The 15381-nt window shown below is 45.1% G+C and overlaps 1 protein-coding gene across 1 annotated transcript in view; it reads left to right on the top strand.

Annotated features, from left to right (window-relative positions):
- The first annotated feature begins 4768 nt into the window (after positions 1-4768).
- Positions 4769-15381, top strand: part of HLTF (helicase like transcription factor) — a 202678-nt gene continuing 192065 nt past the window's right edge. The window contains exons 1-2 of the mRNA XM_073581064.1: positions 4769-5030; positions 7935-8145. Coding sequence (XP_073437165.1) covers positions 5014-5030; positions 7935-8145 — 228 coding nt within the window. The 5' untranslated portion in view covers positions 4769-5013. The remainder of the gene's footprint in view (positions 5031-7934; positions 8146-15381) is intronic.

The raw sequence follows: 15381 nt of genomic DNA, 5'->3' as shown, positions 1-15381 counted from the left end.
TTTGCCTAACTAAGGGGTGATAAATGGGGGGGTTATTTACTATTTTTTTTATTTTGATCACTATGATAGTTTATCATAGTGATCAAAATGAATGAATGGAATCTGCCAGCCGGAGCCTGCAGATTCCCGGCGGGCGCACTGCGCATGCGCCCGCCATTTTCTCCGGATCCAAGATGGCGGCGCCCACTGGAAGACACCGGCGGGACGCAGGACAACCAGGAGGGGACCCTGGAGCACGGAGAGGTACCGGAGGGGATCAGAGACCCTATTTCTCTCTCCTCTGATGTGCGATCACATCAGAGGAAAGAGAATTTAAATCAAAATCGTCGCTTTTTTTTTTGCGATCACCGTTATAGGGTTAATAACGGCGATCGCAAAAGCGGGGTCGGTAAAAACCAACCCAACTCATGTTCTCTGGGGTCTCGGCTACCCCCTGCAGCCGAGACCCCGGAGAAAATCCGACACTGGGGGGGCGCTATTTACTTACTCCACGGTGAATTCACGGCGCTGTGGTTTAAGTACCCTTAATCACCGCCGTTAAAAGGCGTATCGGTGGTCGTTAAGGAGTTAAAGGAACCGCGGTAGAGAGAGAATGAATTTTTTCTTCAGGCCGTTTCCAGAACGCTGTTGAGGGTTAAAATGCTTGGCAAAGGAAATCTACCGAACATGCGCACTTAAAAATGACGGTCCGCCACTACAAAAAAAGTTTCATAGTCCGTCTCCTCCGCCCCGGAGACGCTACAATTCAGGCTGATCTGTCAAAAACTGGAGACAACGGATGACCATCAGTCAAAATCCGTCGCTAATGCAAGTCTATGGGCAAAAAAAAAAGGATCCGCCAAAAAGGGGCGGATCGGTTTTTTTCTGAAACTGGCGGATTTTGACTGATATCAAAAAACGGAAATGTGAAACAGGCCTTAGGCTGGAGTCACACTAACATGCGCAAAATACGCTCCGTATTTTACATGCGTAATATGGATGAATCACCACTAAATAGTGCTCCGTATGTCATCCGTAATCAAGGTGTGGTCGCGTTTTTTGCGCATGTCAGCATCCGTATGGCGAGATTTTCTCGCAGGCTTGCAAAATGGACACATAATGGAGCCCTATGACAGGGTTTCTAACAGAAACCAAAGAATAGATAGACACATAGAATGCATATATATATATATATACATATGTATTCTGTGTGTCTATCTATTCTTTCGTTTCTTTATTAAACCTGTCAGTGTGACTTTACTGTATCGTGCACTGAATTGCCGGCTTTGCAAAAGACACCGGGTGCGTATTTCTCGCAGGTCACACGCGTGGTCCGTGTGTAATCCGTATTTTTTGCGCACCCATAGACTTGCATTGGCGTATTTTGGCCGTAGTACGCTAACAATCGCAGCATGCTGCGAGTGGCACGGAGCGTAGGATACGGATGAGAAATTTACGCCTGGTGCGAGTGACCCCATAATCATTGGTCCGTGTCTAATGCGTGCTTTTAGCGCCTCTCACTCTCCCGTATTCCTCGCCAGTGTGACTCCGGCCTTAGTCGTTCAAGGCAAAATAGAGGAGTGGGTCTTCCAGATTTGTCTCTTTATAGTTGTGCCTCGCTTGGTACATGTACGCTGGACCTTTTCCACCGTAAAAATAGTAAGAAATGGGTTGACTTGGAGACAGTTCTGTCCCAGTATAATCCATTGGCAACTCTATGGACAGAACATGGAATATGGGTGATCGGAGCAGCACTCTTCCTTTGCTCATTAGAAAGGATATTGTCAGATATACCGCTAAAAAACTTCACCTGACATCTATACCGGGACCGCTAACACCAATCTCTGACAATATAGCCTTCCCCGCAAGTTTGAATAGAACTTTCTTAACAAGCATAAAGATGTATGTATTTCTATGCAGTCACAGCTCCGGTCCGGAGTGCCAGCGCCGGGGTGTTGATGCGAGACTCGTGCGAGACATCACACACGGTAGTGTGATCCCGGCCGTATCAGTATAACAGCGCCAACCTGACACTTTGTGTAGGTTACTGTGCACAATCCTGCTGACAGGTTCCCTTTAAAGTGGTTAGTAGGCTGCAGAAAATCTTAAAAAAAAAAAAAAAAAAAGTAAATTCTGGAATAATCCCTTTAACCCCCTCACGCCGCAGCCCATTTTCGTTTTTGCGTTTGTTTTTTGCTCCCCTTCTCCCCAGAGCAATAACTGCTTTATTTTTCCGTCAATATGGCCACGTGGGGCTTGTTTTTTGAAGGATGAGTTGTTCTTTTGAACGACCCCATTCGCTTTAAAGGATGTTACGAATTAAAATAAGAATTTCCTGTGGATTTTATGCTTAGACTGCACAAAAAAAAAAAATAGTTTACTACAAGATAACCGAAAACAATATAATTCATAGTATTAGTATGTCAGCAAGCTCCAGACATCAACCAACCAGAAGCTCTTTACACCTCAATGTGACCACCTGCAGTGCATGGAAAATGAGCAGTCAGGAATTGGAGATCTTTGGTCAGCAGATAAACAGACATGTTCTTTAACCCCTTACTTACCGATGACGGAATAGTACGTCATCGGTAAGTATCCCCTGCTTTGAGGTGGGCTCCGGCGGTGAGCCCACCTCAAAGCCGTGACATGTCAGCTGTTATGAACTGAAATGTGCCCGCAATAGGCGTGAGCGGAATCACGATCCGCCCGAGCCTATTAACTAGTCAAAGCTGACAGCGGGCATTTAACTAGCGTTTCCGGCCGCCGGGCCGGAAGTGAGCGCATCGCCTACCCCGTCACGTGATCGGGGGTCAGCGACGCGTTGCCTTGACAACCAGAGGTCTCATAGAGACCTCTATGGTTTCTGCAGGCACATTGCTGAGTGCCGCCCGGTGGGTAGAAAATCTGTTACATATTTGCAATCTGCTCATCGCCCATATGTAGCAGAACCGATCAAGTGTGGCATGCTTCTAGCCTCCTATGGAGGCTATTGAAGCATGCCAAAAGTAAAAAAAAACCTAAAAGTTCAAATCACCCCCCTTTCGCCTCAATCAAAACAGAACAATATAAAAAAAAAAAAAAATAGATGGGCATTTCCTGAAGGAAATACATGGTGCTTGAACAGCGCTGCCAGCTTTACAGCAGTGTATCATGTGTCGACTGCAAGAAAGTAAAGTTAGAATATGAAGCTTGTGTATAGCCACTTTGGCACATTCGGCACCTCTGTAGCCACTTTAGCCATGTTGACACATGCTGCCACTTTGCCTCGGGGGCCACTTTGGCACTCCGGGCCCCTAAGGGGCCACTTTGGCACACTGGGCTTCTAAAGCCACTTTGGGTCCAACTGCAGTGATGGCGAACCTTGGCACTCTAGCTGTTGGAGAACTACAACTCCCAGCATGCCTCAACTGCTGCAGGTAGCAAGGGCATGCTGGGAGTTGTAGTTTTAGAACAGCTGGAGTGCCAAGGTTAGCCATCACTGGGTGGGGCTTTTCAGAAGCCATTGGCGAGCTGCGCCTTTAAGACCTTGAATCAGCGATCTGTCAGCTTCTTAGGGGTCATGTGTGGAAGCTGCATTTGCATAGCTGCCATCTTTGTAAGGTCACTGCACCTGTGCTGTTGCTTCAATCCATGTCAGTTGGGAGTGATGGAAAGGTCACCATTAATTCCTATGGGAAAATTTTTGCTTAAAATGCGATTTTTAAAAAAACAAACAAACTACAAATCGGATTGACTCCAAAAATTCATAGCACACCTGTCCTCACCGAGGGCTTTGAAACGCCGCCTGAACGGGGTCTCTGCACTGAGCGGTTTGGGCCGCATTAATTGCAGAAAACGCAGAGATGAAGTAGAATAATAATTATAAAATATAAGAAATCAGATTACAATATGTTGCTTGAACCTAGAGGTCCAAGCACTATAAAAATCACACATACACATATTTGGTATCGCCGCATTCAGAATCACCCAATCAATAAAAAAAAGGATTAACCCGATCGCTAAACGGCGTAGCGAGAAAAAAATTAAAAACGCCAGAATTACGTTTTTTTGGCCGCCATGACATAGCATTAAAATGCAATAATGGGCGATCAAAAAACGTATCTGCACAAAAGTGGTATCATTAAAAACGTCAGTCCAGCACGCAAAAAATATCCATATCACAGACTGGTCCTCGTGGCCCCTCTATATCACAGGCTGGTCCCCATGGCCCCTCTATATCAGAGTGCTCCTCGTGGCCCCTCCATATCACAGGCTGGTCCTCGTGGCCCCTCCATATCGTGCTCCCCGTGGCCCCTCCACATATCACAGAGTGCTCCCCGTGGCCCCTCCACATATCACAGAGTGCTCCCCGTGGCCCCTCCACATATCACAGAGTGCTCCCCGTGGCCCCTCCACATATCACACAGTGCTCCCCGTGGCCCCTCCACATATCACACAGTGCTCCCCGTGGCCCCTCATTTCCCTCTTCTTCCACAGATGCCCCCCTCCCCTTACTTTGTCCCACCACTTTACCCCCCCCGGGCTGCTGACAGCCCTCTGTTCTCCCTCCTTATTGTCTCAGCAGAATCCCCTTCCCAGTCCCTGACTCCCTCTACACTTGCATTCCTTCCTACCTACCACCCTGTAAGTGCGGTCACGTGACATATCGACCACGTGTTTTATCGTAAACAAGTCCCTGTCGGCCTGTATCTTGTCTGTGTAATGAGAGAAGCCCTCGCGGCAGTCTCCCTCCACCGTCAGTCACACGAGAGGAGGCGGATGTATCTGTAGTCTCAGCCCCGTGTACCGAGACTTGACCAGGACACAAGTACACCGGAAAGCTCCGATTGTTGACACTGCTCTCATCACCCCGGCTTCTCTCATGGCTCCGCCCCGTTTCTCATAGGATAACATTGTGTTCCTGTGACTTTGATTGGGTGTCGGGATCTTTGCTGCGCGCTCATTGGCTGAGACTGGAGGGGTGTGCTAGGAGCAGTGTCGGAGTGTGAGAGCGGGAAGGCGGCCTGTACCGCTGCGTCGGTCCTGTGTGGCACCATGTCGGGAATCATGAGGTAACGCTGTGTGTTCTGTGCAGTGTGCACTGCGGCCGGGAGTTGGGAGCGAATCATCGGAGTTGTAGTTTTCAATGGCGTCAGTCGCTTTACCGCACAGTGTGCACCAAGTGAAATGCCTCATGGCGTTCGGGTGCTATGTAACGGATGTGTTAACGCACCCATAGACTGCTATAGACGAGCGCATGGCTATCGATGTCATAATCGGCATACGCTAGCGATGTGACGGACCGTTAGACGCGGTCTGCAGCGTTCGAGGGTCCGTCACTGCTAGCACCGATGGAGCATTAGCGCTAGCGGGCTCACATAACGCGATCAACGCTGTGCATTGTACGGACTGCGTTCACGCTATGTGAACCTGGCCTAAGGCTGGTTTCACATTAGCGTCTGTGTGCGCAGCGTTTGCTCCGCATAGATCCACATGCATACGTATCTTTAACATGGTGTACGCAAAGACATGCTTTTGTGTACACATGCATCGTTTCGCAGTGTGCGGCGGGGTCCGGCCAACGCAACGTTGCATTTTTTGAGGCACCAAAAATCCGTCAAATGTGTGTCGGCATGCGCATGAGTGCGTCAAAAAAACGTATTACTGTCTATGGGAATGCATTGGTACACAAGGACATGTGTTATTCAAAATGTGAATAGAAATCCCATGAGACGCCCATTTTTGTCTGATGTCATATTGAGCACATGCGCATAAACAACGCATGCAAAAACGCATACAAATGAATGTACACGCAGTGTTTTTTCCATCCTGCATAAGATGATGCACATAAAAACCGCTGCGTTAATCATGCGTTTTTGCGTTTGCACATGCGGATGATACACTGCAGACTCAAACGCTAATGTGAACCTAGCCTAAAAAAGACGCAATACTGCCATTGTTTTGTTTTTTTTTGCATTTTTGTTTTTATATTATTCATTGTGCTGTAAAAATGACCTAGATACTTGATTCTCCAGGACTGTACGGTTGTGGTGATGGCAAACTTTATTTTCCAATTATTATTTTTTTATGTGACCTTTTTATGTTTAGTCTTGAAGAATAATTCACAGGCTTTAGTAAAGTCTCCTATGAGGCTCAGCCTGTGGGGGTCTTAATGGAAACCCCGGCAGGGTCAGAGCGCCTTAACAATTGACGGCAACATCTGAACGGTTAATCGGTGCCAGCGCCAATCCCGGCTGTGTAACTCAGCCGACACCTGCCCTGTGTGGAGCAGGCACAGCTCCTGACCTGAGTCCCCTCCTTCATGGATAGCTGTGCATCATGGAGGGGAAGGGGTTAAATATTCCCGTAATCAGCTGTTTCTAGATGGGGGACCTTAAGCATTGAACCATCTTTCAGGAGCAATTTCTCCTAAGGTTCCAGGAGCCACGTGATGATTAACACTGCATCTTCCAGCATAGTGGAAGCCATGTCACAAGGCAAAAGTGATCATGTAGTGCTCAGTGAACAAATCATTGAGATTTTGGGTCCATGGCCAAGAAACTCTGATCTGGGATCTCAGTCCCACTAGAGCAGTGGTCCCCAACCTTTCTGACCTTGAGAGCCGCATTCAGCTTAGAGAGAGGGTCGCGAGCCACATTCACCTCCCCTTCAAAGTAGTGTCAACCAAAGCCCCCATTACAGGTATAATGATAACCAAAGCTTTCCCATAGGAATCACTCCAAAGCGGTACACTGAGATCCAGGGGGTCCCACAATACCCCCATTCAGTATTCTCCCATCAACGACTCCCAACACACTGTCACATCCAGCTTCAGGACCCTCCTCTTAACAGGTAGTACCATCCTCCAGCGTACCATACCTAAAACATCTCTAAACCCCTAAGTCCAGTATATGTGCATCCAGATCTGCTCTTCTGTGCAGGGCTACTCACAAAATTCACCATTTTGAGATGCCCTATTCATACCTGTTTGCTAGACCTGGACCTAATGCACCAAGCTGGTAGACAGTCGCGAGCCACAATTCATGGGGCCGCAAGCCACATGTGGCTCCCGATCTCCAGGTTGCGGACCCCTGCACTAGAGGATAAACAAAAAGTGATAATTTTAATAAAGTGCAAGCACTGATTTGGCCAGAATAGGTTGTCCCAAATCATAATTTGGTCCAGAATCCGGTACCTAGCATGTCAGAGTGAAGTGCAGAAGTCTTAAAAAAGTAAGGGGCAAAACTTAATCTTACAGGCGTTGTACACCTCTAGGACAACCCTTTCTCAATCTGAATGTTTGCCCCTATTAAATTACAAACGCTTATACTCCCCTCCGGTGTCAGCACTCTCGTTCCTGGGGCTCGCGTGGGGACGTCACCTGAGCCCTGTGCCCAATGAGCGCTGTCCTCGAACAGGAAGCCAGGTCTGCAGCTGCTCTCCGACATCCCCTTGATGTTGGATTTGTTTAAAGTGAGGGACAATAATAATAATAGAATAATAGAATAATTTTATTTCTATAACCCCAACATATTCCGCAGCACTTTACATTTTAGAAGGGACTTGTACAGAAAATAAAAGACATTACAGAATAACAATCACATAAATCAACAAATACCAAGAGGAATGAGGGCCCTGCTGCTCCCAAGCTTACAATCTATGAGGAAATAGGGGAGACACGAAAGGTGGATGGTAACAATTGCTTTCATTGTTCAGACCAGCCATAATGTAAGAAATCTGATGTTCATGTAATGCTGCATGAACTAGTTATCGGCCTAAGTATATAACAGTACAGACACGGAGTAGCCCTGCATAAAGCATGTGAGAACAAGATACCAGGAATCTGGTTATGGTGAAAATTTTGAATGGGCAACACAGGGATCATTAGATAAATGTGTTCAGGTGGTAGGCCAGTCTGAACAAATGCATTTTTAGGGCACGCTTAAAACTGTTTGTTCCTCTTGCAATCTCACCAGGGGCTCAGCTTGGAAGTTCCTGCAGTCTCCGCAGTATAACAGAAGAGGCAGCCATGTGGTGTACGCTTCTCCCAATATATTTTTTGATGAAGTACAAGACATTACATCATCAGCAGATGATTCTGCATCTGGAGAGGAAGATCTGGACTCTCTGGTGTTATTCGGTGTGCTGAGAGGCAATGTGGTTGGATTGCGTTACTATACAGGAGTGGTATGTATAATTATTTAAAGAAAAATTACAAATCAACACAAGCTTCTATATATGGGGTATTATATTTGTAATACTTCATATCCATCTGTGCGCGTAGCTGAAAGTATTCTTCGGGAAAGGTTTTTGTGGGCCCTCATTTATCAAACAAAACACAGGCCAAAAGTTTTAAGAGATCGGTGTAGTGGAGGGCAGGACCGCATCGAGCTGCTGGAATAAACAATACTTAGGCTATGTGCACACGCTGCGGCTTTACCTGCGGGTTTTTCCGTGCGGAACCACAGGTAAAGTGACTGGCGGTTTGGCACCTGGACAATGGAATAGGTGCAAAACCGCAGCGGAATCCGCAGAAACAATTGACATGCTGCGGTTTATAAACCGCAGCAAAACCGCACGGAAAACACCGCAGCGTGAGCACTGCGGTTTTTAAAACCCATAGGCTAACATGGTACTGTACCATGTCTGCGGAACTGCTGCGGTTCCGCAGGGCCAAAACCGCAGCAGAATCCGCATCGTGTGCACATAGCCTTAGGGTATGTGCACGCGTTGCTGATTTGCCTCTACGGATCCGCAGCAGTTTTCCATTCAGTGTACAGTACCATGTAAATCTATGGAAAACCAAATCCGCTGTGCACATGCTGCGGAAAATTCCGCGCAGATTTGCAGAGGTTTATTTTCCGCAGCATGTCAATTCTTTGTGCGGAATCCACAGCGTTTTTACACCTCTTCCATTATAGGAATCCGCAGGCAAAATCCGCACAAAATCTGCAGAAAATCCGCAGGAAATCTGCATTAAATCCGCAGGTAAAACGTAGGTCATTTTACCTATTTTACCTGCGGATTCAGCAAAATCCGTGCAGAAAAATCCGCAGCCAAATCCGCAACGTGTGCACATACCCTTACATTTTCACTCAGATTACTCAAGATAAGGAGAGGATTCTGTCAGACTTAGTCCGGGGTCACACTTGCATGAGTTTCTCACATCGCACTCGCAAGTTTCTCGCAGCAATGCCCCACACTGCCGCCGGCACTCGGGACCGGAGTGTGCGGCTACATAGAAAAACATGCAGTCGCACACTCCGGTCCCAAGTGCCGGGTATTGATGCGAGTTTTTCGCATCACACTCGCAAGTGTGAGCCTGGCCTTACTGAGCAAAAATGCCCGGTCCAGCTGAAGACACTTTATTCCAGCAGCTTCTGTCCTATCAGGTTCAGTGAACAGAGGAATACCTGACAGGACTCTGCTGTCACCCGACGTCTGTCACAAGCAGAGGTCTTTTACGCAGCCCATCCAAGTACTTGTCAGCTGGGAAACTGCTGTGGCATTTAAAATCCCGAAAGAGCACTATATAAACCTTATATTTTTTGTTAAATTTTGATAAAGGTACAGGTGCTTCTCACAAAACTAGAATATCACCAACAAGTTAATTTATTTCAGTTGTTCAATACAAAAAGTGAAACTCTTATATTATAAAAAGTCATTACAGACAGAGTGATCTATTTCAAGTGTTTATTTCTGTTAATGTTGATGATTATGGCTTACAGCCAATGAAAACCCAAAAGTCATTATCTCAGTAAATTAGAATACTTTATAACACCAGCTTGAAGAAGGATTTTAAAATCCGAAATGTTGGCCTACTGAAATTTACATTCAATAAATGCACTCAATACTTGGTCGGGGCTCCTTTTGCATCAATTACTGCATCAATGCGGCGTGGCATGAAGGCGATTAATCTGTGGCACTGCTGAGGTGTTATGGAAGCCCAGGTTGCTTTGATAGCAGCCTTCAGCTCGTCTGCATTGTTGGGTCTGGTGTCTCTCATCTTCCTCTTGACAGTACCCCATAGATTCTCTGTGGGATTAAGATTAGTTGAGTTTGCTGGCCAATCAAGCACAGTGATACTGTTGTTTTTAAACCAGGTGTTGGTACTTTTGGCAGTGTAGACAGGTGCCAAGTCCTGCTGGAGAATGAAATTTCCATCTCCAAAAAGCTTCTCAGCAGAGGAAACATGAAGTGCTCTAAAAGTTCCTGATAGATGGCTGTGCTGACTTTGGTCTTGACAAACACAGTGGACCTACACAAGCAGGTGACATGGCTTCCCAAACCATCACTGACTGTGGAAATGTCACACTAGACCTCAAGCAGCTTGGATTGTGGCCTCTTCACTCTTCCTCCAGACTCTGGGACCTTGATTTCCAAATGAAATGCAAAACTTACTTTCATCTGAAAACAACACCTTGGACCACTGAGCAACAGTCCAATTCTTTTTCTCCTTGGCCCAGGTAAGACACTTCTGGCATTGTCTATTGGTCATGAATGGCTTGACACAAGGAATTCGACACTTGTAGCCCATGTCCTGGATATGTCTGTGTGTGGTGGTTCTTGAATCCATGACTCAAGCAGCAGTCCAATCATTGTGAATCTCCCCCAAATTTTTGAATGGCCTTTTCTTAACAATCCTTTCAAGGCTGCGGTTATCCCGGTTGCTTTGCACCTTTTTGCTACCACACTTTTTCCTTACACTCAATTTTCCATTAATATGCTTGGATACAGCACTCAGTGAACAGCCAGCTTCTTTGGCAATGACCTTTTGTGGCTTGCCCTCCTTGTGGAGTGTGTCAATGACTGCCTTCTGGACGTCTATCAAGTCAGCAGTCTTCCCCATGATTGTGGATCCTACTTAGACAGACTAAGGGACCTTTTTAAATGCTTAGGAAGCCGTTGCAAGTATTTTTGTTAATTATTCTAATTTACTAAGATAATGACTCTTGGGTTTTCATTGGCTGTAAGTCATAATCATCAAATTAACAGAAATAAACACTTGAAATACAACACTTTCTTTGTAATGACTCTATATAACAGTGGTGGCGAATCTATGAGAAGCGTGCGAGAGGGGGCACATAGCGCGCATGCCCACCGTGATGGTTCTATGTGAGCCAGGTGCCGGTGTCGCCGCTTGCTCAGGTGCCGGCGATATTCACCTGTCCCTGTTCTATCGCTGTTGCTGCTCTGTCTTCCGGGTCCTCTGCAGTGATGTTAAGCAGAGGGCGCGCACTGACTACGTCATCGCGCCCTCTGACCTGAACGTCACAGAGGACGCGGAGGACAGAGTGGCACTTGTTGTTGGAGCGGGGACAGGTTAATATTGCACTGCTGCCCAACCCCCCCCCCCCCATCATACTCGCCCCCTGCTTCTTCCATGGTTTCAGCGCCTCAGCTCTTCCAGGTTTCAGCGGTCACGTGGTACCGCTCATTAAAGTCATGAATATATGACTCGAGTATAAGCCTAGAGGGGCACTTTCAGCTTTAAAAAGTGGGCTGAAAATCTCGGCTTATACTCGAGTATATACAGTAGATCTATGTGAAGCCATTGTACTGCATAGAGGACTTTGTGCCCGTTATACTGTATGGAGGGCTGTGTGGGGATTACAGTTGGAGAATCATACTGTGATCGGATCACCATTCTTTGTTGGGGGAACTGAGGAGGGGAGTACAGTAGGGTCATCATACTGTGCATGTGGAGGAGTTCACAGTGGGGGGGGTATCATACTATGGTTGGGAGCACTTTTGTTTGCCTCATACTTTATTTTGTTTCATTCACGGTTTTTTTTTTTTTATCCTTTATTACATATGTAAATTAGGTCATTGGGCCATATGCTTTTTACAGCTGTTGCATAAAATATTATATTATTCCACTATAATTCTAAAAGGTAATCGTTTTATTTGATAAGAAAAAACTTCCTCAATTGTAAACATATTTTTTTTAACAAATGTCAAGGTTGGCCTGCAACTTTCTGTAAGCTTTTTACTTTGACCCCCCCCCCTCTTGTATTTGAGTTTGATATCCCTGCCTTTAAGGGTTTGTTCTCACCATGATAAAGGATTAGTATTGCGAAGGGGTTGTAAAAACAAACAACTTTGCAATTTTGTTAAAATTCATCTCCATTCTCAAGAACAGACCTTCACTGCAACTGGTGGCTAGTATCTTAGGCTTGGAGTGCAGCTATTATAAGCTCTTTGACATTGACTCTATATAGCGTTTATGTAAGAGTTACCTTTCTAATCTAAAACCTCAGTATTCAGAGCAAAATAAGTGGGCTTTGGATTGCAGTATGAGTACTCGGTCTCTAAAAGGTTTCGCCATCACTGCTATATACAGTTGTGCTCAAAAGTTTACATACCCCGGCAGAATTTTTGCTTTCTTGGCCTTTTTTCAGAGAATATGAATGACAACACCGAACCTTTTTCTCCACTCATGGTTAGTGGTTGGGTGAAGCCATTTATTGTCAAACTACTGTGTTTTCCCTTTTTTAATCATAATGAGAACCCAAACATCCAAATGACCCTGATCAAACGTTCATATACCCCATTTCTTAATATTCTGTATTGCCCCCTCTAACATCAATGACCGCTTGAAGTTTTTTGTGGTAGTTGTAGGTGAGGTTCTTTATTTTCTCAGATGGTAAAGCCGTCCACTCATCTTGCCAAAAATCCTCCAGTTCCTGTAAATTACTGGTCTGTCTAGCATGAACTGCGCGCTTGAGATCTCCCCAGAGTGGTTCAATGACATTGAGGTCAGGAGACTGAGATGGCCACTCCAGAACCTTCACTTTGTTCTGCTGTAGCCAATGATAGGTCAACCTGGCCTTGTGTTTTGGATCGTTGTCATTTTGAAACTTCCAAGTACGTCCCATGCGCAGCTTCCGGGCTGATGATTGCATATTTTCCTCTAGTATTTGCTGATAAAGTGATGCATTCATCTTTCCTTCAACTTTGACCAAGTTTCCTGTGCCTTTGTAGCGCACACATCCCCCAAAACATCAGCGATTCACGTCTTTGCTTTGCAGTAGGAATGGTGTTCCTTTCATCATAGGCCTTGTTGACCTCTCACCTAACGTTTAAGGTTGTGGCCAAAAAGTTAAATTTTGGTCTCATCACTCCAAATTACCTTGTACTAGAAATTTTGAGGCTTGTCTTTGTGATGTTTTGCGTATTGTGTGTGAGACACTTTGTGGCATTTGCGCAGTAATGGCTTTCTTCAGGTGACTCGACCATGCAGCCCATTTTTCTTCAAGTACCTACTTTTTGCGCATCTTGAAATGGCCACACCGCTAGTTTTCAGAGAGGCCAGTATTTCAGCTGATGTTGTTTGTGGGTTTTTCTTTGCATCCCGAACAGTTTTCCTGGCGATTGTGGACGAAATTTTTGTTGGTCTACCTGACTGTGGTTTTATTTTTACAGAGCCCATGATTTTCCATTTGTTAATCACAGTTTGAACCAGGGCTGTGGAGTCGATAAGCCAAACCTCCGACTCCAACTCCTCAATTTCCATGGCACAGACTCCACGACTCCGACTCCCTCATACATGGATCATGTTTAAGTGATAAATTTACTGTAGTAAAATGGTAACATCAGGCTTTTAATTATTATTATGCTACAATAATCAAGCCATTTACAGTTGTGGCCAAAAGTATTGACACCCCTGCAATTCTGTCAGATAATACTCAGTTTCTTCCTGAAAATGATTGCAAACACAAATTCTTTGGTATTATTATCTTCATTTAATTTGTCTTTAATGAAAAAACACAAAAAGAATTATCCTAAAGCCAAATTGGATATAATTCCACACCAAACATAAAAAAAGAGGGTGGACAAAAGTATTGGCACTGTTCGAAAAATCTTGTGATGCTTCTCTAATTTGTGTAAATAACAGCACCTGTAACTTACCTGTGGCACCTAACAGGTGTTTGCAATAACTAAATCACACTTGCAGCCAGTTGACATGGATTAAAGTTGACTCAACCTCTGTCCTGTGTCCTTGTGTGTACCACATTGAGCATGGAGAAAAGAAAGAAGACCAAAGAACTGTCTGAGGACTTGAGAAACCAAATTGTGAGGAAGCATGAGCAATCTCAAGGCTACAAGTCCATCGCCAAAGACCTGAATATTCCTGTGTCTATCGTGCGCAGTGTCATCAAGAAGTTTAAAGCCCATGGCACTGTGGCTAACCTCCCTAGATGTGGACGGAAAAGAAAAACTGACAAGAGATTTCAACGCAAGATTGTGCGGATGTTGGATAAAGAACCTCGACTAACATCCAAACAAGTTCAAGCTGCCCTGCTATCCGAGGGTACAACAGTGTCAACCCGTACTATCCGTCGGCGTCTGAATGAAAAGGGACTGTATGGTAGGAGACCCAGGAAGACCCCACTTCTTACCCCGAGACATAAAAAAGCCAGGCTGGAGTTTGCCAAAACTTACCTGATAAAGCCTTAAATGTTTTGGAAGAATGTTCTCTGGTCAGATGAGACAAAAGTAGAGCTTTTTGGGCAAAGGCATCAACATAGAGTTTACAGGAGAAAAAAAGAGGCATTCAAAGAAAAAAACACGGTCCCTACAGTCAAACATGGCGGAGGTTCCCTGATGTTTTGGGGTTGCTTTGCTGCCTCTGGCACTGGACTGCTTGACCGTGTGCATGGCATTATGAAGTCTGAAGACTACCAACAAATTTTTCAGCATAATGTAGGGCCCAGTGTGAGAAAGCTGGGTCTCCCTCAGAGGTCATGGGTCTTCCAGCAGGGCAATGACCCAAAACACACTTCAAAAAGCACTAGAAAATGGTTTGAGAGAAAGCACTGGAGACTTGCCAGCAATGAGTCCAGACCTGAATCCCATAGAACACCTGTGGAGAGATCTAAAAATGGCAGTTTGGAGAAGGCACCCTTCAAATATCAGGGACCTGGAGCAGTTTGCCAAAGAAGAATGGTCTAAAATTCCAGCAGAGCATTGTAAGAAACTCATTGATGGTTACCGGAAGCGGTTGGTCGCAGTTATTTTGGCTAAAGGTTGTGCAACCAAGTATTAGGCTGAGGGTGCCAATACTTTTGTCTGGCCCATTTTTGGAGTTTTGTGTGAAATGATCAATGTTTTGCTTTTTGCTTCATTCTCTTTTGTGTTTTTTCATTTAAGACAAATTAAATGAAGATAATAATACCAAAGAATTTGTGATTGCAATCATTTTCAGGAAGAAGCTGACAAAATTGCTGGGGTGTCAATACTTTTGGCCACAACTGTAGATAGAGCATAAAATATGTTTATTGGAATACAACTTTAGAACAAAAAATCTTTTGCATATTTACAATTTATTATACACTATGCAGTTAGTGGGGAAAAAAACAGTTTTCATCAAAAACGTACTGAATAACGTTTGTGCAGTTTATGAATTTGTACTGAGAAATA

Source organism: Dendrobates tinctorius, unplaced genomic scaffold (genome assembly GCF_039654945.1).
Source record: "Dendrobates tinctorius isolate UK_male_01 unplaced genomic scaffold, ASM3965494v1 ptg000069l, whole genome shotgun sequence".
NCBI classification, from domain to species: Eukaryota; Metazoa; Chordata; class Amphibia; order Anura; family Dendrobatidae; genus Dendrobates; species Dendrobates tinctorius.
This window is presented reverse-complemented; position numbering and strand designations above follow the sequence as displayed.